At 49.4% G+C, this 23,395-nt stretch overlaps 8 protein-coding genes across 8 annotated transcripts; 5 read left to right on the forward strand and 3 right to left on the reverse strand.

The window, feature by feature from the left end:
* Nucleotides 1-594: 594 nt before the first annotated feature.
* M430DRAFT_203006 (hypothetical protein) lies at nucleotides 595-1,541 on the forward strand. The gene is made up of 3 exons (XM_024864267.1): nucleotides 595-942; nucleotides 1,017-1,250; nucleotides 1,334-1,541. The coding sequence occupies exons 1-3, from the start codon at nucleotides 762-764 to the stop codon at nucleotides 1,360-1,362; spliced, it is 444 nt and encodes a 147-aa protein (XP_024724095.1). The 5' UTR covers nucleotides 595-761; the 3' UTR covers nucleotides 1,363-1,541.
* Nucleotides 1,528-2,445, reverse strand: M430DRAFT_33187 (hypothetical protein). The gene has a single exon (XM_024866313.1). The coding sequence runs from the start codon at nucleotides 2,293-2,295 to the stop codon at nucleotides 1,720-1,722; it is 576 nt and encodes a 191-aa protein (XP_024724096.1). The 5' UTR covers nucleotides 2,296-2,445; the 3' UTR covers nucleotides 1,528-1,719.
* Nucleotides 2,288-4,262, forward strand: M430DRAFT_47946 (hypothetical protein; the record flags this gene model as incomplete). Its single annotated transcript, XM_024867968.1, has 2 exons — nucleotides 2,288-2,311; nucleotides 2,745-4,262. The coding sequence occupies 2 exons, from the start codon at nucleotides 2,288-2,290 to the stop codon at nucleotides 4,260-4,262; spliced, it is 1,542 nt and encodes a 513-aa protein (XP_024724097.1).
* A 1,398-nt stretch (nucleotides 4,263-5,660) lies between these two features.
* Nucleotides 5,661-8,075, forward strand: M430DRAFT_16216 (hypothetical protein; the record flags this gene model as incomplete). Its single annotated transcript, XM_024863420.1, has 5 exons — nucleotides 5,661-5,813; nucleotides 5,876-6,233; nucleotides 6,286-6,928; nucleotides 6,977-7,130; nucleotides 7,425-8,075. The coding sequence occupies 5 exons, from the start codon at nucleotides 5,661-5,663 to the stop codon at nucleotides 8,073-8,075; spliced, it is 1,959 nt and encodes a 652-aa protein (XP_024724098.1).
* A 626-nt stretch (nucleotides 8,076-8,701) lies between these two features.
* Nucleotides 8,702-11,178, reverse strand: M430DRAFT_95880 (hypothetical protein; the record flags this gene model as incomplete). Its single annotated transcript, XM_024869910.1, has 4 exons — nucleotides 8,702-8,794; nucleotides 8,857-10,961; nucleotides 11,007-11,093; nucleotides 11,157-11,178. The coding sequence occupies 4 exons, from the start codon at nucleotides 11,176-11,178 to the stop codon at nucleotides 8,702-8,704; spliced, it is 2,307 nt and encodes a 768-aa protein (XP_024724099.1).
* A 220-nt stretch (nucleotides 11,179-11,398) lies between these two features.
* M430DRAFT_39577 (hypothetical protein) lies at nucleotides 11,399-12,305 on the forward strand (the record flags this gene model as incomplete). The annotated part of the gene is made up of 2 exons (XM_024867325.1): nucleotides 11,399-11,435; nucleotides 11,489-12,305. Coding segments are annotated over exons 1-2 (819 nt in total). The 5' UTR covers nucleotides 11,399-11,433.
* A 2,059-nt stretch (nucleotides 12,306-14,364) lies between these two features.
* M430DRAFT_16219 (hypothetical protein) lies at nucleotides 14,365-16,598 on the forward strand (the record flags this gene model as incomplete). The annotated part of the gene is made up of 5 exons (XM_024863421.1): nucleotides 14,365-14,583; nucleotides 14,690-15,263; nucleotides 15,326-15,497; nucleotides 15,544-15,900; nucleotides 15,944-16,598. 5 exons carry the CDS (start codon nucleotides 14,365-14,367, stop codon nucleotides 16,596-16,598), a joined length of 1,977 nt encoding a protein of 658 aa, XP_024724101.1.
* A 4,469-nt stretch (nucleotides 16,599-21,067) lies between these two features.
* M430DRAFT_96143 (hypothetical protein) lies at nucleotides 21,068-22,676 on the reverse strand (the record flags this gene model as incomplete). The annotated part of the gene is made up of 2 exons (XM_024869926.1): nucleotides 21,068-22,525; nucleotides 22,584-22,676. 2 exons carry the CDS (start codon nucleotides 22,674-22,676, stop codon nucleotides 21,068-21,070), a joined length of 1,551 nt encoding a protein of 516 aa, XP_024724102.1.
* Nucleotides 22,677-23,395: the final 719 nt, after the last annotated feature.

Consider the following 23,395-nt stretch of genomic DNA (forward strand, 5'->3'; position numbering starts at 1 on the left):
ATGCCAAGGAGCTCTGCAGATGGGCAGGTAAATAGCACAAAATATGTAGCTAAAAATAAAAAATAAAAAAGTAAACAACAAAGCAAAAGAGAAATAGATAGAGGAAGTCTTGGTTGAATGACCTCCCGCTTTGAAGTAGGAACTGGTATTATCCACATTCACTACCTTACAGAAACAACATCAATCCGTTGCGGCTGCTCTGGGGGTGGAATGCCCCTATTCTCGACAGTCACCGCTCCCACTCTCCGTTGCCATGCCACCGCCAGAACCCACATTCTACCAAACGCAGCGCCCAAGGCACGGACCAGACATAGAACGTCTTACTTTCTCCTTGACGATCATCAATAGTACCTTTCTTCTAACCTTTTCTTCGACCTCGAAACATTGCTTCAGAGTTCGTCCTCAACAGAGTCGTTTATCATGGTAAGCAGTCCCCTTCGCTTTTGTTTACTGCCTCCCCGTGTGGCCGCGCGGAATCTATTTTGGCGCTATCGGCGAGGGAGGAAGCGCGAGGACTGGTTTGTTGACGGCGAGGGGCGGGAACGAGGGTGCTGGCGCTCTTGTACCGCACCCTTCTACCCATCAACAAAGACATCACCACTCAACCGTTCAAAGTGGACGCACACCTGTATCTTCTTGGTTTTCGGAATCAATAGCTCGTCCTTCTCCGCTTCGGATCAACTCTACACTCTGCACTCGCACACTTGTCTTCTTTCTCCTTTAATTCGTTGCTCGAGCCTTGCAAGGGACAGGATATAGTCATGGCAGCCTCTAATTACGATGCGCAGGCAAGCACAAACTACAAAGAAGCCTTTGCGCTCTTTGATAAGCGGGGCAATGGGCGCGTGGCTCTTGAATCCCTCGGTGATTTACTGAGAGCATGCGGGCAAAACCCGACATTGGCAGAGATCAGAGATCTGGAGAAGACCGTTGGTGCCGACTGTCAGTACCCTCACATCCCGAGACAAACCCTCCGCCAATTTGGCTATGGCTAACTCTGGATCCTGATATTATAGTCGATTTTGAGACCTTTTCCAAAATCCTCAACCGACCAGGCGGCTTCCGCGAGCCGGGTGAACCCGAAGAATACTGCAGAGGCTTCCAGGTATTTGACAAGGACATGACGGGTTTCATTGGCGTTGGCCAACTGCGGTACATCTTGACGAATTTGGGCGAGAAAATGTCGGATGAGGAGGTGGATGAGTTGCTGAAGGCTGTGGATACAGGAAATGGGGAGGTCAACTATACTGGTGAGTCTACGCCATCGCGCTGCCTTGGAGTTCTGGGGATGGGAAGCAATACGATTGGACTGTGAGCTAATGCGAATATACAGATCTCGTACGCACGATCCTCGCAAACTAGACCTTACCTCTCCTTATTACAAGTCGAAACGTAGGAACGAGCAGCTTAATGGGGAGTCATGGATCAGAAAGGGGAGAACATTCAATTGTAGGACATAAATATACAGCATGGATAGGGCTGTAACCTGGGGCGTTATTACTGTACGAGCTTGGAATTTCAGTTTTCATTGCAGCATGAGACCACGGATGATGAGCAGATATCAAACTTGGCTTCCTGTGGAGAAATAGTGTATTGTAGGAACATGACCTGCATCTATCCTTTCTTTCCTCTGATGCGATATCCCCATAACGCCTTGCTTTTTTGTGATTCCTCGCTATGCATTCCAGACCATCAAACAAACCAGATACCCGGAAGAGACTATTCGAACACCGGCACAGCTCCAGCCTTCCTGATCTCCAAATTATCCTCGGTGATCCATTTTGCACCCTTGTCATCCGTTCCTTTCTTAGCCATCACCTCCGTGCTCACTATCCCCGCAGGGAGGAGGTAAATAACCTTCCCCTGATATCCCTCACTAGCCTTTTCCTTCCCATCTAAATCCATACCATCACTATCGCTCAGGATCTCATAACCCACGACCAACGAACAGCGAGCGCAACGGAAGAGAAGCCGCTTTTCGAATCCGTCTTCGCGGCGGATAATCGTTGTCTTTTTATCCTGCGACACGCCTAGAAGGATACTATACCCCTCCGGCGGCATATCCTTCTGCGTTGCTACCTCCCCATCCCCTGGTCCCTGGTTTGCATCCGCATCTTCGGCCTGGGGTTCGGGTTCTGAGAAGGACGGAGGGGATGACGGCAAAGGCAATATAAAAGCAGAGTCAAGAGCTGGTGCTGCTCGGCGTGGCAAGCTGGAGAGAGTATGTGTTGTGGCGAGTAATAGGGAGGTACATATACAGTGGTAGGTGTGGACCTTTGGTGATAGGATGGTCATCGTGGACCAATGTGGGGTAGATGCGTTTGTGGGGAAGACAGGATTAGCAGCTTCACAGAGCTTTCGCGGACTGGTGGAGCCGGAGACACTTTTCTCTCGATGTAATGATAAGCTTCCTCGATTGAATGTGTCGCAAGTCGCAGTGGAGTCTGTTTTGGAGTGTTATTGAAGTTTGCAGGATATTCCAGCCTCCTTGAAGGGAAGAGCGGAGCGGAGCGGAGAGGAGCGGAATTTTTTGGCGAGGCCAAAATCTTGGCCTCCCGAACTTTAAAACCCATGCTCCACCCCACCAGCCTACGTCTCGAGCAATTGTGAGCAACTTCACATTGCTCAGCGAACGGCCCAGCATGTCCCACCGCTCGCTGCGCCTTCTGCGCACCTCTCGAGCCCCAATCCGAAACATCTTCCTATCCCAGTCGCGGCCAATTCCTTCCAGAATATCTATCCAGTCGGCTCGGCTCTCGTCGACTTCAGCAGCCGAAACCAAACCACCTACCACCCTCCTCCGGAATATCCTCTATGGCACCTCATTCTCTATCTTTGTCGCATTCAGCTACTACTACATAACCGATACCCGTGCCAGCGTTCACCAATGGCTTGTCGTCCCCCTCCTCCGTTGGCTCTACCCGGATGCCGAAGACGCGCATCACGTTGGTACCGAAGCTCTTAAGACACTCTACGCGTTCGGCCTACACCCCCGAGAGCGGGTTTCGAAGACAGAAGAGGCCAAAGGTGTGGATCTGAGCGTGGAGGTCTTTGGGCGGCGACTGTCCAACCCAATTGGAATCAGCGCGGGACTCGACAAAGCGGCGGACATTCCGGACGCGTTGTTCGCGTTGGGGCCGGCGATTGTCGAAGTCGGTGGAGTTACGCCTCTTCCCCAAGATGGGAACCCTCGACCACGAGTGTTCAGACTGCCTAGCCAACAAGCGATCATCAATCGGTACGGACTAAATTCGCTCGGTGCGGTAAACATGGCGGCACGGTTACGGGAACGGGTGCGGGTGTTTGCGTATAATTACTTTGGGATTGAGAGGGATGCCGAGGATTTCGTTCTTAATGGCGGAGCTGGCGTTCCGCCAGGGAGTCTCCAGGATGGGAAGATGCTTGTGGTTCAGGTAGCAAAAAATAAATGGACGAAGGACGATGATATCCAGGCTGTTACAAAGGACTTTGTGACGGCTACAAAGGAAGTAGCAGTGTATTCGGATATCATTTCCGTCAATGTCAGCAGTCCTAACACGCCCGGCTTGAGAACATTACAAAGGGTAGAGCCATTGACAAGGATATTAGAAGGCGTAGTGAATGCGGCGAAGTCCGTAAAGAGGCGCGACCCACCAAAGGTCATGGTTAAGGTCTCTCCAGACGAGGATAGCGAGGAGCAGATCCAGGGGATCGTCGAAGCTGTGTGGAGAAGCGGCGTCGATGGGATTATCGTCGGGAACACCACCAAGCGGAGGACAAACCTGGTCTCTGCAGACATTCCCGCGAAGGAGAGACAGACCCTAGAGGAGGAAGGCGGTTACTCCGGGCCTCAGATGTTCCAGCGGACCCTAGACCTAGTCAAGAGATACCGGAACCTCCTCAACCAAGGACCCTTGCCTTTGGAAGGAGCTTCGGGAGAGGGAGCAGGGGAAGGAGAGGCAGAGAAAAACCTCGCGAGCTCGGCCGGTGCAGTCTCAACACCCGATGAGCCCTCCTCCAATATCGTCGAGAAAATCGCAACGGTTAAGGACGCCCATGACGCCAGCTCAGCTGGCATCAGCGAGGCGCCCAAGCCCACTCGCGGCACGCCCGAGCCCAAGGTTATCTTCGCAACGGGAGGAATCACGAACGGCAAGCAGGCGCTCGAAGTCTTGAATGCGGGGGCCTCGGTGGTGCAAGTCTACACGGGCCTTATCTATGGTGGCTCGGGGACTATAACAAGAATCAAGAAGGAGATGAGAGACGAAATTTCTCGCAAATAGAGTGCGCGCTCGTTGTGGTGTGGTGTTTGGATTGTATATATGGTCTTTTTGTATAAAAGAAAAGGGTTAGAGCTAGACTGCCTATCATGAATCTCCTTTGTCTTTATCTTGCATCGTTAACCTCCTTGCGGAAGCTCTCGAAGTTTCCTATAGTGAATTGCGGGCTCACTCGGTCAGCGGAACTGCTTTCGTAGCTGGGATCCTACAGAATTGTGGTGGATACGGTCATATCATATCAAAGAAATAAAAACCATTACATCACCCAGCTCCTTTTCACGAAAATCAAACAGTCTGCCACAGGGATCTCATCATCTCACTGGATTCAGTGACAAAACCTTGCCTTATATACCAAGCATCATAGTTTCATAGAAGTACACATATTTTATATTCACTTTCCTTAAAGCTGACTCTTTCTACTCAGTATTTAGGAATGATTGGTGTCCAGTTGCTTGTCGGTTGGGGTGTATTTCGAGAAAACGTAGATGCCCATATGTTGTCAAAAAAGGGGCTCGCTTAATCAAAAGCGAAAAGGGGTCCTGTTCTGGCACGCATATGACAGTTATTGCCAATGGGAGGAGTGTTTAGATGATTATGCATGCTTCCATATAACTAGAGGGACAACAATGGTTGTTGAAGCTCAGACTTCTTGCTGTCTTGATGCTTAAAGAGAGGTAAGGGGGGTTTTCTTTCATTTGCAAGGTAGGAAGATACTACCGCTGTTGTATGGTTAAAATGTTACTTTAAAGATCTGAAAATATAGCATTCTGCATGAGTTGTTTATTATTGTATCTAGTTATTTGGAGTATCGTGTGTGCAATTAGAATGAAATGTCTGCCTGTAACCTAGGTAGGTAAGGTATGCAGTTGCCACAACATTGACCGCCCCATGGGAATTCCTACAGAGGAAAACAAGTTATGAGGCAATAGAACAAACTCTTATTGTTCATCAAGACTGAGGGCATTATTCTGCAGTCTATCTGAGACAGGAATGTGTGATTTTATATTGTCAGTCTTGGGGCTCAAACCCGGAATTGTCTTGACTGTTCTATAGGTTTGGATGTAATCTAGATGTGAAAAGAAAAACATCATAGCCAAACTGGTTATTGAAACATTATATAAAGTTTAGATGTCTATTGGATTTAGCATCCCAGATCTCAATGATGTCGTTTTGAAAAAGTGTCTGCCTCGACGGCCTTAGACATCGCTACGGAAACAGTCTACCCACGATAACCTAGGGGACACTCCGTAGACCTTTTCTCTACCTTTCCTCTCTCAGCTCCTAACTTCTCAACTTCCCAATCCTTCACCAAAACAACTTTGTCTCATAACATTGAGATACTATCATCCTCTGCCCAAGCATTACACCCTCATCACCATATCTCTCACAGCATCAACAACCATGGCAGGTGTTCCTTGCCCTCCTACTACCAATAGAGCCTTTGGATCTGCCCCAAATGGTACTATGCTGGTCCCCGAGCTCTGTGCAAATGGTTCTCAAGTCGCCTGCCCCAAGCCAGCTCTTGAGATATGCGAAGGTTGTCTCCTTGTAAAGGTAAGCCACTTAGATCTGAAGAACTAGCCCACCGAAACACATGCTAACCTTTCTCTTGCTAGTACTGCAGCAAAGAGTGCCAGAAGAATGACTGGGCTATGCATAAGAGAGATTGTCGCAAGGCGTGTATTATCGCAGAGAAAGACTGCCCTTATTTTGAGTCCCCTGACTATGGAAAGAAGCCTGTTCTTGTCTCGGTTTTTAGAGAGAACGCGCGTGGCCAGATCTACGAAGATAAGCCTACTGAGGCGGAGATTGCTGAGTATGGCACGGTCAAGGGACAGGAGATCTTGAAGCTTGTACCAGATGGATTGGAGAACACGAAGCACTTGTGGGGCAAGACGCCAGCTTTTGATATCTTGAAGCTCTCTACCAATGAGGGCGTGGATTATGACCAGGACTTGAAGCTCTATTTCGGAGGTGCCATGTTCAAGTTCACCTGGCTTCCTATGCTTTTGCTAACTTGAGATAGGAGCGGATGATCTTCGACATCTCATGGCGACCATACTCTCCGTCTCCGAGACCTACAAAGGCCAACTTTCAGTTATCGTCAACGAGTTGGATGTCGACCTCCAAATAAGAAATTTGATAATCATCCTGTTGGCAACTTTGGTTCCAGACGGCAAGGCGACCGAATTGATTACCCACTTGTGGTACTCTGCGTCGATTCCTTCAGAGATGTATTGCCTGGTCACCGAATATGTCTTGCCACGAGTAAAAATGGTTTGGGAGGAATGTAAGAAAGCCGCACGGGAGAGAAAGGAGGCAAGAAGCCAAGCCAAGGAGGAAAACAAAACCGAAAAGAAGCCAGCAGAAAGCTCCATCCGTCGGATGGTAGTAGAATCCGGAACTACCAGGTTGGCAATCGGCCTTGAGCCTCAACATTGGCTGCAACTGTACATCATGCTGGACCGTAACAATTTCCAAAGCATCCAGCTCGCAAGACAAAAGCGCCAAAATATCATATTCTCGATCAACCCAAATCATAAAAAGAAGCGATTCGAATTCTTTGCTGCACTCCCACCATGGCAGAGAGTAACCGAGGAAAGATACCGTCAAACTGGCGTTCTGCTGCCATACGGCGCATCAGCTGGTCATTTTGACTTACCAAACCCGTAAGCACTCTCTCCAGGAGAACCACCACAGAACTAATTCCCTAGCAGGACCTTTTACCATAGATCCAAAGGCTTTCTACTGGACCACCTTGCATCACCTCTTGATAACCAGGATTTGCCAAGACTCCATCAGACCTGTCATCGCTTAGGGATTCCACCCAATGATCTCCATGGAGCCTTGTTCTTCGAATCCAAAGCTCTTGTAAGTACCCAATCTTCATCAATGCTTCTGTTATCTGTCATATCCCCCAACGACATCTGACTTCAGTTTTGTCATCGATCCTGAATTCATCTTTTCGATTATTCAAATTCATTGGGACATTCAGATCAATCTTCCCCCCTGGATATGACTCCTTGTTTCCAACTCTTTGTCATTTTTAGGACATTCAAAATGATCTTTATCACTAGATATGAATTCCTTTCTAGTCATTCATCTGCTTTTGGATATTCAGAACCGACTGTATGCTTTGATCCGAACTAACTATGTTGTTCATAGGTTAAGTCCTTCTGCTCTCATCTGAAGAAGATCAACTCAAACTTAGTCTTCTCAAGCGAGCCTGGAAGCGTATTTTCGGCCAGATTCAAAGCGTTGTACGCTAGTCCTAAGGGACAATTTGATAGGATATTTTTGTCTGACCTGGTTGGCGATTTCAATCACTTGCTGTCCAGCGCTTTGACTGCCCTCGGTCCTCTTCTCAAGACTCCAGACGAGAACCCGCATGCCGTCCTCGCTGCCCTCCTCACCAAAGCTACCAACAATGTAGTAGATGATTTTCCGGGCAAGCGATACCGTGACACCCTCCCTAAATTAATGCCATACAAATGGTATCGCTACTCCGGATTAGCCAACGTCACTGCCTTGAAGAATAAAATGAGCTTTGCTGAGTGGAGACAGGACCTTCTGGACCACATGGAGATCCAGGAGGAGATGTATTGGGATATGTACGTCCACGCGTACGGCCTGGAGGCAGCGGCCGCCCGCGCTGGGCTGGTCATGAGGGAGGAGGACGAGATGAAGATTGCACCGGCTTGGCCCTTTCGTTTGACCTTGGCTGGGTTATCATTTCAGATGGAGCTGCAGTTGCTGCAGCGATTCACTTCTTCGATGAAGGGTAGCGAGCGTTTTGTCGAGTTTAGACGCAACTAGGTGAGTGGAGGTGGATCTTAGGATGAGAATTGTAGCTCAGATGAATAAAGCAACTTGCCTTGATACATTGTCTTTCAGCTGGTGATTAATGTTAAAAAAGATTTCAGTAATTGAGAGGTGATAAGAGTAAAAAATCTAGACAATTACGGAAAATACTATAGTAATCAAGAGGTAGTAAAAGTGAAAGGTTCGGACAATTACGGACAATGTCGTAGTAATTAAGATGTAGTGAGAGTAGAACATCCAGACAATCATAGGAAACAATGTAGTAACTAAGAGGTCGTGAGTGAAAGATTGAAGCAATTACGCAAAATAATGTATAAAGAGGTGGCGAAATAATATAACCATTCCAGTTATCTACTTTATGTGCACAACCTCGTGCTTTACAGTCACAAATCTAAGCAGTACATAGTTCACGCAGCTCAACTAAGAACCGCGAGCTTTATGGAAGTTTTGTTTGTATTTATTTGCGCCTAATTCCACGCTGGCTTCTTGCCTAATGTACAAGGTCTAACGCCGATGATGCAGTGGTTTCTACTGCCCTTGCATACCCGCCACATCATTTCAGAATGTTCACCAGGAATAAGCCTATCCCCAGATTTAACGCTGTGGCTTCAAATATCTGTTCATGCTGATAGACCCCGCTTCTCACTCTCGGAAAAGAAGATTATCATACGCCATAATTTCTTGACTAAGGCTTCTGCTTCCTCGTCCAATGCCTGTATCAATGATTAGCACATGCCATAAGAATATTAGCAGAGGCAAAGAAAGGAGAACTTACACCCTCCAACAGTTCTACTAGCTCCCCCGGCTTCTTGCGCCCCCTAACGTGGTCTTCGACCACCTCCACCAGAAGCTGCTCCTGCACACCAAGATACTCCACGATCTTCTTCTCCACAAACGGTCGCAACTTCTCCACTATAATCGCATCATCAACATAATCCCACTTGACGTCCCATTGCCAGAGTCCGTCTTTCTCAGTAGGAATCTCTGCCGCAAGTTGGCGGACTGCCTGATCTCTCTCCTCATCTGAGAGGGCAGCAGAGGAAGTAGATGGATCGAACTTGATAGGGATGAGTGTACGTTTTGAGGTCTTAGAGACATCCTCTTCATCTTCCAGTAGTCCTTCAACTTCAGCGACCGTACGCCGGGGTGGTGCAGCTTTCTGGGCTTTTTGTGCCGCCGCGCCAAGAGAGAGCTTGAACGGTTGTTGCGCACCCATTCTCGAGGGTCTGGACTCCAGTTCCTCGGCTTGTCGCTCAAGGAATGAGTCTGCCATCCCGCGAGCTTGCTCTTTATCTGCCAGGTCACGCTGTCGCTCTCTCTTCTCCGCCTCCCGGTCCCGTTCATCGGCTGCAGCCTCACGAGCACGAAACGTTGCTCGAGTCCGAATCCACATGCTGCGGTCGCTGTAATATTCATTGGTCTTTCTTGATGCTTCCAAGTCATCATCCCACTCTGCTAATCGCTTTGCCATCTTTTCCTTCTCTGCATCTGCGTTCGCTGCATCCTCATCTTCGCGCTCCTTCTCTCGTTGGACAGCTGCAGTACGAGAGCGTTCGCGGTTCAGCCAGCGTCGTTCCTGGTCTAGGTATTGCTTTTCTTGTTCAGCTTGTTTCTTGGCGATTCGTCTGTTCTCAAGCTCCGAATCAGATGCTGAATCATCTTCGTCCTCGCGGTCAATCCAGACTTGATTACCATTTGTGCCGCCATTCACAAATGTAACGCCTTTTTGATAGTCTCGTGGGATTTGCATCCCTTGAAGCTTTGGTCCAGAAGGTGCATTAGGCACACCTCGGGGACCGAGAGGAATGTTGTTGGAGCCAGCTGCTGGACCGTTGGGGCCTTGAGGTCCAGGCGATGCTAATCTCGACGGTCGAGGACCGCCATTTCGTTGCCGTTCCAAGGCCTCCATTTCTTCTTCCCGCTTCAGACGTTCCATATCCCTCCTATTACTGCGATCTCTGAAAGCAGCAATCTCTTGAGCGACGGTTTCTCGCATCTCTGCCGGGATATCCGCAAGTTCGTCGTCCACGGCAAGCGGTATGTTGACAATTTCGATATTGTCTCTATTATCTGCATCCTGCATCGTTGTGTCTTCGCCATCCTCGTTTTTGGTATACATAGGAGGGTGAAACAATTCGTCCAGTGCAGTCTTTAAGCTTGACCGAGCAGCATCTAATCGTGCCTGCGTTGCCGCAGGATCATCTCCACGGTTTGACTGATAGTTCTCGAGGTATTTGAGCGAATTGTCGTCCACGAAAACCAACAGCTTGCTCTTCTCGATATTCTCATCCTCAGAGTCTTCCTTCTTCGTACCATCGCTAGGCGGTTGCCTCTTCGTGGGTATCTCGATATCCTTGAAGATCTCCACAGCCGTAGCCAAGCTCTCTGCGTCATCATATTGTGCAAATCCGAATGAACATTGCTTGCCGTCTGCATCCACGGCCCTATCCCATCTGCGTAATCGTCCAGCAGTGCTCAAGACCCGCTCAATGCCTTCATCCCCGCCTGCACCCTCTGTAATCCCACCAACGAATATGGTTCGCACTATCTCCTCCTTCGTAGGCGGTACAAAGGACATCATGCTCTCTCTCAACGCCTGCCTTTGCGCTTCCATTCCCCTCTCCATTCCCAGCCCCGCTCTTCCTCCCGCAGACATTGGATCGGTACTCTCTCTCCTCCCTCCTGCAGAGACCGGGGTAGAGGGTTTCGAGGGGCCGGTGCCTAATCGTATAACGGGTGCGGAGAAGTTGATATTCGGCATGTTTGGAGGACCTTGAAAGCTGGCTGGGAGCCCACTGGGTCGACTAGATTGTATGCTGTTGGCTTGTTGGACGCCAGGAGGAGGAGCTGTACCTGGCGCTGACATGCCTGGTGGTGCGCCTATAGATGTTAGCCTGACTCAAGGATAATGTGGGAGTTCCATACCCATTCCTGGGGGAGGACCCATGCCCGGTGGTGCCCCCGGTTGGCCTGGGAAGGCCCCGAATCCTGGAGGTCGACCATATGGCGATGCTACTGGCATTGTCAGTAAAGGTGGACAGGAAGCTCGAGAGGTCCGACGCGACGATTGCTCACCTCCGTAGGGATTGTACGCCATCTTGGACTTTAGCTTTGTAGAATTTCAAGTTGAAGAGATCAGAGATATTATCTAAAGCCCCCAGGGAAGAGAAATAAGGTAAAGAGAGGTGGTTGTTCGCGGCGCATCCGAGGTTGGGCAAAGTCGTGTGAAGCTCCAAAGTAAATTTCGATATTGCGCACGGACCATCAAGCCAACGCGACTTCAAGCTTCAAAAGTTCTCGAGAGCCTCACGCCATCAACGACACCTCGACTCTATTCACAGCAAATCCATCAATGTGCGTTCAACCCAGCTCGCAGATTCTATATTGAATATACTAATTATGTGAAGGCCAATGGAGCTTCGAAGGGCCGCCGACGCCATCCTACGGTGTCAAGTCTCTCCTCTGGTTGCTGCGGTACGATGGCAGGCAGGAAGACAAATAGGAAAGCAATCGAGCTCTAGCAACTCTGTGAACATTTCCCGCCGACGCACATTTATTACCACTACTCCAAAATACGCACTCAGACCTTCAGCCACGACGACTGCGGCGCCGCCACCCGAAAGCCAATCCGCTCAAGACGGAAAATCAGCCTCCGCAAAAGTCGAAGAAGCAGCAAAGAACCTAGGCTGGTTGCAAGGCAGCGGTTCCCGTTCAGGAGCCTCACGCTTCCCAGCACCGCGGTCCCAGGATGGCGGAGCCCGCGCGCGAGAATTGCGTATGAACGGCGGGAACTCGGCAGATGATATCCTCAAGACTATCAATACATTTTCCTCTCCCAGCGGCAAATCTTCCTTCGATGGAATTGATATTTCGCGGATGGCAGATCCCTTCTCCGATCGTCCAGAATCAGCGACGGACCTTATGGGCGCTATCAATAGAGAGGTAGCGCCCCCCCGGGAGGAACGGATCCCACTGCGATTAAACCCGTCTACGGGAAGAACTATCAATATCGGGGGTAATATTGACGTGGGTCGAGGCTTTCGATTATTGGAGCAGAGCTGTGCGAGGAATAGGGTCAGAAGCGATTTTACGAAGCAGAGGTTTCATGAGCGTGGAGGTTTGAAAAGAAAGAGACTTAGGAGGGAGAGATGGAGGAGGAGGTTCATGGAAGGGTTCAAGGCTACGGTTGCGAGGGTTAAGCATTTGAAGACCCAGGGATGGTGATTATTTCACGTCGTGTAGAGTAGTGGATGAAGACACATATTATGTACTATAAAGAATACTAAGGAATTCAACCTGGAGCCGTGGATGGGCTTTTCATTCAATTCACGCCTTTCGATGTTTGTTACTTTGAGTGATCAAAATACCCCTTTTCCTTCAAGTCACTTTAAGGGGTCTCTGAAGCCGCAGAACAGGACAGCTTACGGGGGCTCAATTGAAGAAGCAGTGGTTCATATCAAGTATAGCTTGGCGAGGTTATGGAGATCAGTACTAGATAGCCTCAAGTACGGGGTCTTCAGTACGGGGTCTGGGATCGGAGCAACCTCCGTGAGGATGTCAAATCAGAATCGCAGTCAAGGGAAATCCCATTGTCAGTTGATGCTACGGCGCTACCATAAGGGCAGACTTGAGTGGCCCGGAACTCAAAACCCGTTTCTGTCTACAGACCTCATGAAACTTGATTGGTGGGTCCTCACGTCAAGTCGACGACTCGGTCCCAAGAATGAAATGGGCCACTTGTAGAAGAGGACAACACACCAGCCCCGAGATCTGGGAGAACGGAAAAATGTGCCACTGCAAAAAGCTTCGAGGCCAATAGCCAAACCCCGTGAGGGATCTAGGACGCGTAACGAACATGCCAAAGGGTGTATTGCTGATGCTACCATGCGGATACTTCTTAAGGCTGTTTTCAAATCTGAGCAGAGAGATCTTTGGTAGCGCCATGGTCGAGACACCCGGATAAGGACCTCATTGTCGCATACCATCATATTAAGGTCTCCATATCCACGGAGACATGTCCGGCTCCGCATCTCGATTATCATCTCTCCAACGGAGAGGTGTGTGCACCATCATTAAATTAGGCGTAGATGGTACGTAGAGTCATGGCGGCTCCTCAACGTATTCCGATAATCCATAATCGTAAGTAGCCTCGGCCAAATACCTCTGTGCTGTGGTCCGACTATAGTTGGCCTCTATGATCCTTGCCCTCACAGGATTTGATGCTCGTGATTGAGGAATTTTCCATCCTTCGCCACAACTGCAACTTGCATTGATGGGCGGAGAGGCACATATTCCGTTACTTTCAAAATCAGAGGCGCAACGTATGTCGTTCGCATTCTAGGGGTGACAGAACCCGGAAATGGATCGTCTCAATCGAGACTGCCTAGAATTTTTCGCCCTGTTCACCACTGTTGTGGATTCACAAGACATGTTCCTGTCTCCATTGCTGCTCGTCACTCCCCTGAGTACTATTCGCACAGTGCCAGCCTCTGAGATGTTCGAGGGAGTCATGGCACTGCAGAGTTCACGAGACAAGCTAGCCTTTCCACTGGAAAAGAGTAGCACCCTTTTGGGGTCGTCCAGGTAGATCTGCAAGGAAGGCATCGGATGCCACCAACATGGGATTGCTCCCATCGCTCTTCCAATCCAGACCGAAGTTCGAACACTGATAAGGGGGGCGTCCTCGGTGGCGAATGGATATCGTCGAGTCCTCAACAGCCATAGAAGACATGGCTAGACATACTAAACGCCTGGCTGCAGGCTTGCAGGCAAGAGGGGCGCTCACTCACAAAGGTCCGACAGGTACAGTCGATAGCCCTCGCCGTCCACCCTTAGGGCTTCTGGCTTTCTTATTGAAGACTGCCGTCGGCTCTCACAATATGCTCCGATCCCAGTACGAGCAGTGATGACATGGCAGGAATGCTCCGATCTCTTTCCCAGACTTGCAATGCTGCTTTGCTGTGCAGTCATTGAATAAGAGTGGCCCTAATACCAAAGGCAAAACACCTCCTCAGCGTAGGACGAATGAACTAACGTGCTGTCTGCTGAAGTATCTTCAAAGCCTGCAAGCTTCACAGCCACACTAGGATTTCCTTGACGAAAGCGCCCACGTTCGACGTCAAGTATTTCCTCTCTTGCATCCGCGTCGAACGTGGTCCACAGTCCATATATTGCCCGGAACAGCCGCCAGAACGAAGATTAGCAACAAATTCCCCGCCTTTCTGGTTGTGCATGGGTTTAAATACAAGCAGCCCCAGATGGCATTAACCAGAATCTTTTAGCAATGTCATTTCGCAAGATTCGCCCCTCACTCGGAGATAGTAGCGCGTCGACAAGCCATCCAAGTCAACCCGCATCCGAGTCTACGGAATCTGATTCACGCCGGGTGCGCGGTGGGAAAGAAGTCGACAACAGCAGCAGTACCTCTTCTGCCAAACGTCGAAGAGTCCCGGATTCAGTGACTAGAAATGCCTGTCTTAGTTGTAAGAAGGCACGGGCCAAGGTATATTTTTGTCCCATCCTAATCTCCTGATGTGTTGTGCTCGCGCCCAGTTCCTATATCGCCAGGACGCGATAGTAATTGATACTTTTGGCTGATAGTCTCGCAGTGTGATGGTCAGAAACCGTGCAAGAGATGTACTTCACGAGGGGAGACCTCTGAGTGCGTCTACGAGGTTCATATCAAACATGCAAAGGAAGAACTGGTCAAGCAGATCAAGGAGCTCAGGGCGAAGGACCATCTAACAGAACAGATCCTCCAAGCGCTCTCCAGCGACGAAAAGGTCCCGGAAATTCTCGACCAACTTCAGAATGGCCATACTTACGAGAGCATTGTGGAATGGCTGGGTCGATCACCCATGGATGAGGTCGAAACTTTTTCGCCCCGGGAATCGCAGCACTCTACACTCGAGGCATCTGATCACGAAATGGGAGGTTTGGGCTCGACATCCCTTTGGTGGACAGCCGTAACATCTGACGCTGCGATCCTAGAGCATCTGTTCCGGTTGTATTTCACATGGGTCCATCCGGTACACACACTGTTTAATGAGCACCGTTTCGCCGATAGCTACAGACGCCATTCGGAGGACTATTGTTCTCCCGTTCTTGTCAACGCACTATGCGCCATGGCCTGCCATTTAAACTTGATGGCAAACGAAGACGAAGTTGATTTTGAACAACTCGGTCTGGAGTTTAGTGATGCCGCGAAGGAAATATTGATGCGGACGATAGAACGGTAACCACAGTACAGGCCTTTGCAATTCTGTTCCTAGTGGACTGTATGCGTGCTAATGCATTGCGCGCTGCTTCTTACCTGAACACTGCATCGAACATCATAGCCAGTGTTGAGTACTCAAAGATTGACGGATTCCAAGAAGTATGGAAGGACACTGTCCGAGGCGTGCGCAATCTAAGCGTGTCAGTATCTTCCTTAGCCCTTTGCTACTCAAACTGATAGACTTAGGGAGTGGGCGCAGATGACCTTCCAAGTACCTCCAAATATCGGCTTGGCTCCTCTGGATACGATCGAGGCCTTCGATGACGAGCTTGACGCTGTAAAATGGCACTTCTATCGCCATCTCAACGATTCATATCCTGCAGGGCCGGGCTTGCTGGCTACCACAAACCGAGAAAAATCGAAGCTTATCGGGATTATTACCGATGCTGCAACTACTATGTATACCCAGCGTGGACCACAAGTAACTGCAAACCAAGTTTTGCAGCAGTACAGGAGATTCGTGACTTGGCGTGACGAATTGCCAAGTAGGATCGCCATGGTCGAGAGCAATGGTCAGGCACTTCCTCATGTGCTTTCTTTACAGTAAGTTGACTTGCCTTCGCATATTGATCCGCTAACAACCCAGAATCTTATACTCAAACTCGGTGGTCCAACTTCTCCGGCCATTGCTCGACTTTGACAGTTTCCCAACCGCTCTCGTGGAAGACGCTATTTGGGACCACGCACAACGAGGATTATTCTTTCTCGGCGAGCATTACCGATCACAGTACACATCTCAATACCAGCCAACCTTTCAAATGTTTGCCGTTCTCCATCTTACTGATGTCATAGCAAGGTTCTTCCCCGATGGTACAGGCGGATCCAACAAGAATGGCCCTGAAGCCATCCAATTTGGGCTTGAAGTTTTGAGGGAATTCCAAGCCGGGCTTCCAGTTGCGGGACCACTCCAAGAAATGCTGCGAAAAACTGCTATCGAATGTGGTATCCGTCTTGCAGGAAACCTTGATGAGCTCATGGTGCCTCGTCCACCTAATAAAGATGTCTACCGAATAGATGACTTGATCGATGTTTGCACGAGGCCCAGGTATGTCCAACCAGTCGAAGAGATCCGCAGCAGATATATCCCATCATTTTCTGCGGATTGGGCGTCTCACAGCGCCTCTTTTGGCTTCTATGAGCGGCCTCCTGGTACAAGCAGAATGCGTCTCTCTTCGACAGAGGAAAGAGGGGCCCGAAATCTCATGCAGATTCGCAATCTTCTCAATACCCAGACTTCTTGATTGGAGAGCCTTTAGCGGTTTGTCAACCAGTCTTCATCCAATTGAGACGTGGAAGATTTGGTTGTTTTTGACGGATTCGCGTTCGTTGGGAGGAAGGATTTCGACTCTCGAAATTTCCTTGGTAGTGACGGATAGGGTTAACGACTCAAATATTGACATATTACTATCGGGCTTCATGAAATGGGTAACTTACTGTGTTTTCCCGAGTTTGACCGCGGATGGGTCGTGCAACTACTAAACACCACCGCACTATTCGACACACTTGCGTGGGGGTAGGATAAGTCCAGCTCCTGCCAATCTGCCATCATACATTGACTTGGAAATTGACTAGCAATTCCAGGTTTGCAGAATCATTCTTGACAGCTTCACCATGGAGTACAACGTCGAGTTTCTTGGCGGCTCGTTCTATCGATAGTCGTCCTCTCTATGCACCGCAGTTCCGAACTCATTTTCTCTGAAGAATACTTTGACAGCCTTCATCCCGGGATTCTGACGAGGATGTCGTAGTGGGCGTTGATGATCGATAATTCTCGTAGATGCCGCGAGTTTTATATCATGATATATGCACAAGCATCTCCGGATGTCCCTGGCCTCCCTAGCTCAAGAAGACTTTTCTCGCAGAGCGTCAGCCACTTAACTGGGGTTTGAATGCAAATACCGGTATCAAACTCCATCCTAATCCCGCAAGCACTGTCGTGTGATCGATAGGCACTATGGAATTGTGTTTCTGGAGGGCTCCCTGGTTTCCTGGTTTCGTTTCGCTATGGAGCTTCGATATGTTTTCGAGATGATTGAGCCCAACTTTGCGATGTTGACAATATTCATTGGTGGAGGGAATTGCGGACAATGTAGAGGTGTCGGGGAATCCTCTCTTAACAACTTCACTACCATAGTTCATCTATACTCTTCATTCCAACCTGGGGAGCTTAACTCGGGGCGGCGGGCTCCAGGTCCGTCGCCACATATGCATAGCCTATGGCCCCACTGTTTCTGGGGTTGGAATGGTCGGTTAACGACCTTCGATTCAGATTGATGTTCCACGCGATGAGGACTTGAATTGTATGTGCTCTCGTAGTGGCGAAAGCAGTCGAATATCTGTTCGGGGTGTGTGGCTGTTGCGCTACCTTCTTTATGAAGTCATTCTCAGGGACGTATCCGATGGGCTAGGAGAGAGTAGCGATCACCTGGCTGTGGGCAGGGAGCGCAATGGATTCTTGGAGTGGGCGATGCATCTGATATTTCCCTCGTATACTGGTATTGGTTTGCTTGCTACGTTGGATAGCAGAGAACGAGTCCTTTGCCGCCCTGTGAGAGGAAGTTTCCCGAAACCAGGTGTAGCTGATGCCCAGTTGTCCATCGCTACTCACGGTTCCTTGAGGGCACGCAAATGGCTCTGGGTGACCATGGTCAGCAGTTGCTCTCCTGAAGAGAAAGAAGGTGGCGGAATGGAATGAAGGGACACATATAGATACGTCTCTTCACTCCAAAGCCGCAGGTTTATGGCGTTGAGCAACAGCCATGCGCGAATCCAACCTTGATTTGTGGATGGGTATACTTGAGGCTTGAGCAATCCTGGGAATACATGCCGTTACACCACCCGCTGTTGAGGCTCAACGCCGAGGTGGACTCCATCTCAATCTTCAAGCCGTCCACATATGTAAGGTAAATGCATAGGGGTCCTGTTCCTGTCCTCTTGCGAGCATCGAGACAATAAATATAGAGTTTTGACGAGGCCATTGCGTCGTCGTCGCTGCTGCTTGTTTCTATGTATCTTGCCCTTGATTTGGTTCAACACGTGCAGCACTTTCCACCTACTACCTTACCATACCTTACCTTACCTTACCTGGTCTACCTCCCTTACCTCACCTCCTTCATTCTCTCGTCCCCATCAGCACTCTCGTCTGTGCATTCGAGCTTAGATATGATGCTTAGAATCTTCAACCTGGTCTTAAACCACCTTCCAGTGTCCCCCCCCCAAGACGCGATTCCGCACTATGTCTGCATCATCCGAATACCTTCAGGCGTAGTGCTGCAGCTCCTAGACGTGCTCCAGCATTATACAGCACCAACGTCCCTGCTGGTGATAAAATGCCAGTCTGATACTCCAAAAAATCCTTCAAAATACTGAAACATCTTCTAGGACCTGGTTATATCCTGTTAGGAAAACTGCCGAATGAGAGAGGGGCTGAGATATGTCAACAAGTCGATTTCGTCAGATCAAAGCAGTTCCAAGCAGCTTGGACTTGTCAGTCGGATGTCGAACCCGTTCACCACCAAAAACGTCTTCGAGGATGTCTATGTCACTACGTTGCCTACTAGTCTCTTAAACCTGGGCCAGATTGCACATCACCCGATCTTTCGACTAACGTCAAAACTAGGAATTCGAGAAATACTAAAATTCGAAGGATAGCGCCCTGCATGCTTCAACTTACAGTGTCTCGGTCCAAGATCTGTCGAAATTTATCCGCTTTAGAGAACTCAGCAAGGCACGATGCAAGCTCTGCAAGAGCCGCCAGGAGATTGTATTTCTGGGAGAGTAAGCGGTGCTCCTGCGTCTCTTGCAAAGTATCGAAGCAGTCTCGAGTTACTTTATTATGGGTGAATCCGAGACTGGTCTACGCCCGCTGTTGTCGCCTTTGTTTTATGGGACTCTCCTGGAATGCCCTTATAGTAGAGATTGCGGTAGTCAGCGCTTTGCTATCCTATGCTACGCTCATCGGGGCATTTGGACATGCCGGTAGGTCAATTTGGCAACTGCAACCCACAGATATGGCCTGGGAGTTCTGGGAGTACGCCCATCACCCAGCTCTGTTCTTTATAAAAAACAGTGTCAAGATAGCTTTTGCAAATCTAACATTCTTGGCCATGACATCTCGGATAGAGTTCATGGGGAGTGTTGCAGATACCAATTTTCCAATATCTTGACTTGTTGCATCTCTTGTCAGCTGCGCCACTTCTCGAGGGCTTGCACATTGGCCCTTTTTTTTTGCGTATCTCAGAGGGTTGGTTAGATGTTGAGGAAGCCAATTTCACTAATGCGTTCACCCTGTTAACATGGCCGAACCTTCGTATATTAGGGTTCTGATGTTGTCGAACAGACCGGGAAGCATTTACAGGATTTATGGAAAGAATGCAAAGACCTCAGAGGAATTGTGTCTCAGGTCAATCAATCTGATAGAGAAGAGTTCTACCGCCACATTAACAACAATTCCAACTGAAGTTAACGGGGCATCTTGGGAATATTCGATCAGATATCTTCAGCCAATGATGAAGAAGCTCCATGGAGTTCGCGCTCTTCATAGATCTCGAGGATGGTTGTATACAACAGAAGTGGAAGATGACAACAGGAAGTTCAGGAGCTTCTCCTGTGCAGCGTTGTTGGATTACTTCCTTCACTACGGCAAGCATAACACCCCGAATCCTGTTCGTGGAAAGCCCCTTTATTCCTTGGATTCATATTTTCATAACTTCCCACGTTGGGAGGTTAATGATACAAAATCGAGGTCAGCAATATGCACACAAATAAGGAACAAATCATTATATCAAGAAGTTAAGCTATCATAGAGAAGTTACTGGGTCAAATTCAGAGAGCTCCCCTCCACATCAGCGCACTATTATCGTACTTAGCCCGTGCATCAAGGAAGCATCGTAGAGAAAACGGATTCGGGAAACTAAGGTATCAAATAACCCGTTATACACACGTATATATACCTCATGATCAATAGCTTTTCAATACCAAGCTCAATCATCTCATCTTGGCTACCCGCTAAGTTATTCCCCACTATCTAGTATCTGGCTGACACTTGTTGAGTGATCAGAATAGCCCCCTCCCTCATCGAGGGATATCTAAAGAAAGCATCTATATAGTTTTCTTTGGTAAGTGGAAGAATGGGGAGATCGAGTGGGGATCTCTAAAAGGTATATCAATATCTATCTATAGATATACCTTATGATATATGATATACCACCCCCCATTCTTCCCCTCTCTCCAAACACTCCAAACCCGTCCCTCAATACCAATCTTCCAAAACCACAACTCGCTAGAGAGAACTTCTAAATCGACAAGAGACAGACAGAGAGAGAGAGAAGTATAAGGAGGACGGGACGGGATATATAATTCGGTTTTTGGATCTTTGAGGGAATGGGAGAAGGGACGAATGAATATGCCTAGAAGAGGGAGGTTGATAAAAATAGTACCAAGTCGAGGAAAAGGGGATGCATAGCTATAGCTTGCTTGACCAAGTCTACTATACAGAATACTTTACATTCATAGGTGCTGGCTAGACTACCTACTCTGTAGCTGATCTAGGAACCCCCCAATACGCACTAGGACTCAAGAAACTCCCGCCATGCCATCCAGAGAATCTGGGGGAATCCAGTACATGAGCCATTTCCCCTCCATGCTTGTAACGCCTCCATTCCATGTGCAACGCCTCATTTCCCGGAATTCTCAAAGTTTCATGCCTTATTTATCCTTTACCAATCCATCCGCTATGGACGAAAAAGTCGAATATCCTTCCGCCCTTTTGTCCATCGACGTGACAGATCTCTTTCGCTTGCTTTTTCTTCAGCGTTCCGTTGCTCTTGAGCGCCTCCTTCATAAGCGCTTCTTTCATCGCCAGGTAAGGCTTTGGATAGATGCGTGTCTTCTCGCAGAGGTCGATCTCTTCCTCGGTTAGGAGATGGAGATCGGAGGCATTCTCTTGGCTCAGAGATAAGGGCGTAACGCCAATGAGAGGCTGGACGACGAATTTTTCCCGCTTCACTGGAGTACTTGTCCCGTTTGCATGGCCATTCGTGGGCGCTTTATCGGGTCGATTGGGTGATGCGCTCGCTGTGTTCTCTGGTTGCATGAGGCGGATGGGAAGTTCAGGGGCAACGAGGGCAGCAGCGCCAGAAGGCGTCTCAACGGCAGAGGCCTGCTTCGTACGATGCAAGCTTGCAAATCGATCACGATCTAACGAACCCATTGGCTGAGCCTTCTGTGCACGCAAGACCTTATCTTGTTCGTATTTCTCGCCACCTCGAAGATCCACGATCTTCTTCTCTCGCCAATCCTGCAGTTGTGCTATGGCTTGTCGAAGATTGAGTTCTTCGATGAGACCTTTAGTGAATTCTTCAAAGTCATCGTGGTTCATCATCCGAGCAAAGGGTTTGGCCTTGTTGAGGAGATCCCGCTCTTCTTTCGTCCGTTTCTTGTCAAGAGCCGCATTCTTTCTGTATTCGAGAAGGTTGTGTTCAAACATTACTTTCTTCCTGTCGGCTCTCTGGGTAAGGCGGGAATTGTAGATATCCATAACCGTCATCTTCAGCTCCATCTCTGGCTCCAACTCCCCGGTTCGTGGATTGATGCCATCTCCAGGGTCGAATTGCATGTGTTGGACTGCCTCCTCTGCCTCGTTGGCATATTCCGTCTCGAACTCCAACCGTCCGGGCATATATCCTTGAACCTCGTGGCATGCTGGGACACTTGCCGTCGGCTTCTTCTTCGGTGTAGCTGGAGGTGCATTCTTCGCTGCCTCCTTCCGGTCCTCAATTCTTCGTTTCTTCCGAGCCTGGAACTCCTCCCTGGGTATCTCCTCCAGCAATTGTAAATCGTGGGGGCTCGCCCTCTTTGGCAACGGGAAGTTCGGGCTATCAAGGTAAATCTTCTCATAGTGCGCCCTCACTTCATCTTTATTTCTGTATCCACCGATATGATCTGCTATGTCTGCCCAGGATCCCAACCCATAGATCTCAGCCCCTTCCAGCAGGAGCAACTCCTCATCGGCGCCCCAGTTCTTATCATAAATCGGGACGGAGTTTTGCTCGATGACCCGAAAGGGATGGGTGGCAGGCTGGTGATTATGTGAGGACTCGCCGTCTGCAAAGCATTGTACACAGAGGTCGTAGTCGTTGCAAACTGGACTGGCGCATCTGATGCGGACCTAGGATGGTGTTAGCAGCTACACGTGTTTGACGCGCCCGAGGAGGAGTGGAGCATACTGTTGAGGTTATATCGGCGGAGCAGACATCACAAACGTACTTGACTCCCCCCTCGCCGCCCCGCGTGGAGGTCTTCTTGCGGATGACGCCCATTGCCTCGATCTCAGCGTCCTCGGGCGCTGCGCCGGGATCGATGGGTGGCGCAATGGCTGGTGATGGCTCTCTGGGTATTATGGAGTCGAGCGCGGGGCCGTCGGCGGTTGTGTCCCTTCCGTGCGGAGTGGTGAATGATTGCTTGCGGTCCCCTGCGCTGTTGCGGCGACGCGATCTCTTGGTTCTGGTATCCATGGGGGGTTTCGTGGATGCCTGACGGCTGGTGAGGCGGCGAGATCAGGGAACCACGCGATACCTAATTGGGAAGCTGCCTCTGGGTTTTGTCATAAAGAAACATCTAGATAATGATAGATGCACGCCGGACACCTGCTCACTTCTCACCTCGCACCTCTCTCACCTCTCACCTCGTCACCGACACAGTGGCACGGATAGGACTCTGTAGGTACAGTAACAGTACATATTCTGAAGACCAGACTCCCTGAACAAGCACCAATGCAAACAGAGACCCCGAGACTTCACAGCCTGGTAGAGCCGAGCAACAGGGAAGAAGCAGAGAGAGAAAGACTCCCAAGAGTCTGTGGGGAAGTTTGCGAGAGTGACTTGACGCTGGGCTAAGACAGGAAGAGAAGTCTCTAGTTTTTCCGCCCTGGCGGCAGTTTCAGCCTTGTTGCCTTGGCCATTTTTGGTGGCGCAGTTTCAGGCAGAGAGAGAGTTTACGTATTAAGTCATCCCCGCCCGTATAACCCCGCGCCCGCCGT

The sequence above is a fragment of the Amorphotheca resinae genome, assembly GCF_003019875.1.
Source record: "Amorphotheca resinae ATCC 22711 unplaced genomic scaffold M430scaffold_2, whole genome shotgun sequence".
Classification (NCBI taxonomy): Eukaryota; Fungi; Ascomycota; class Leotiomycetes; order Helotiales; family Amorphothecaceae; genus Amorphotheca; species Amorphotheca resinae.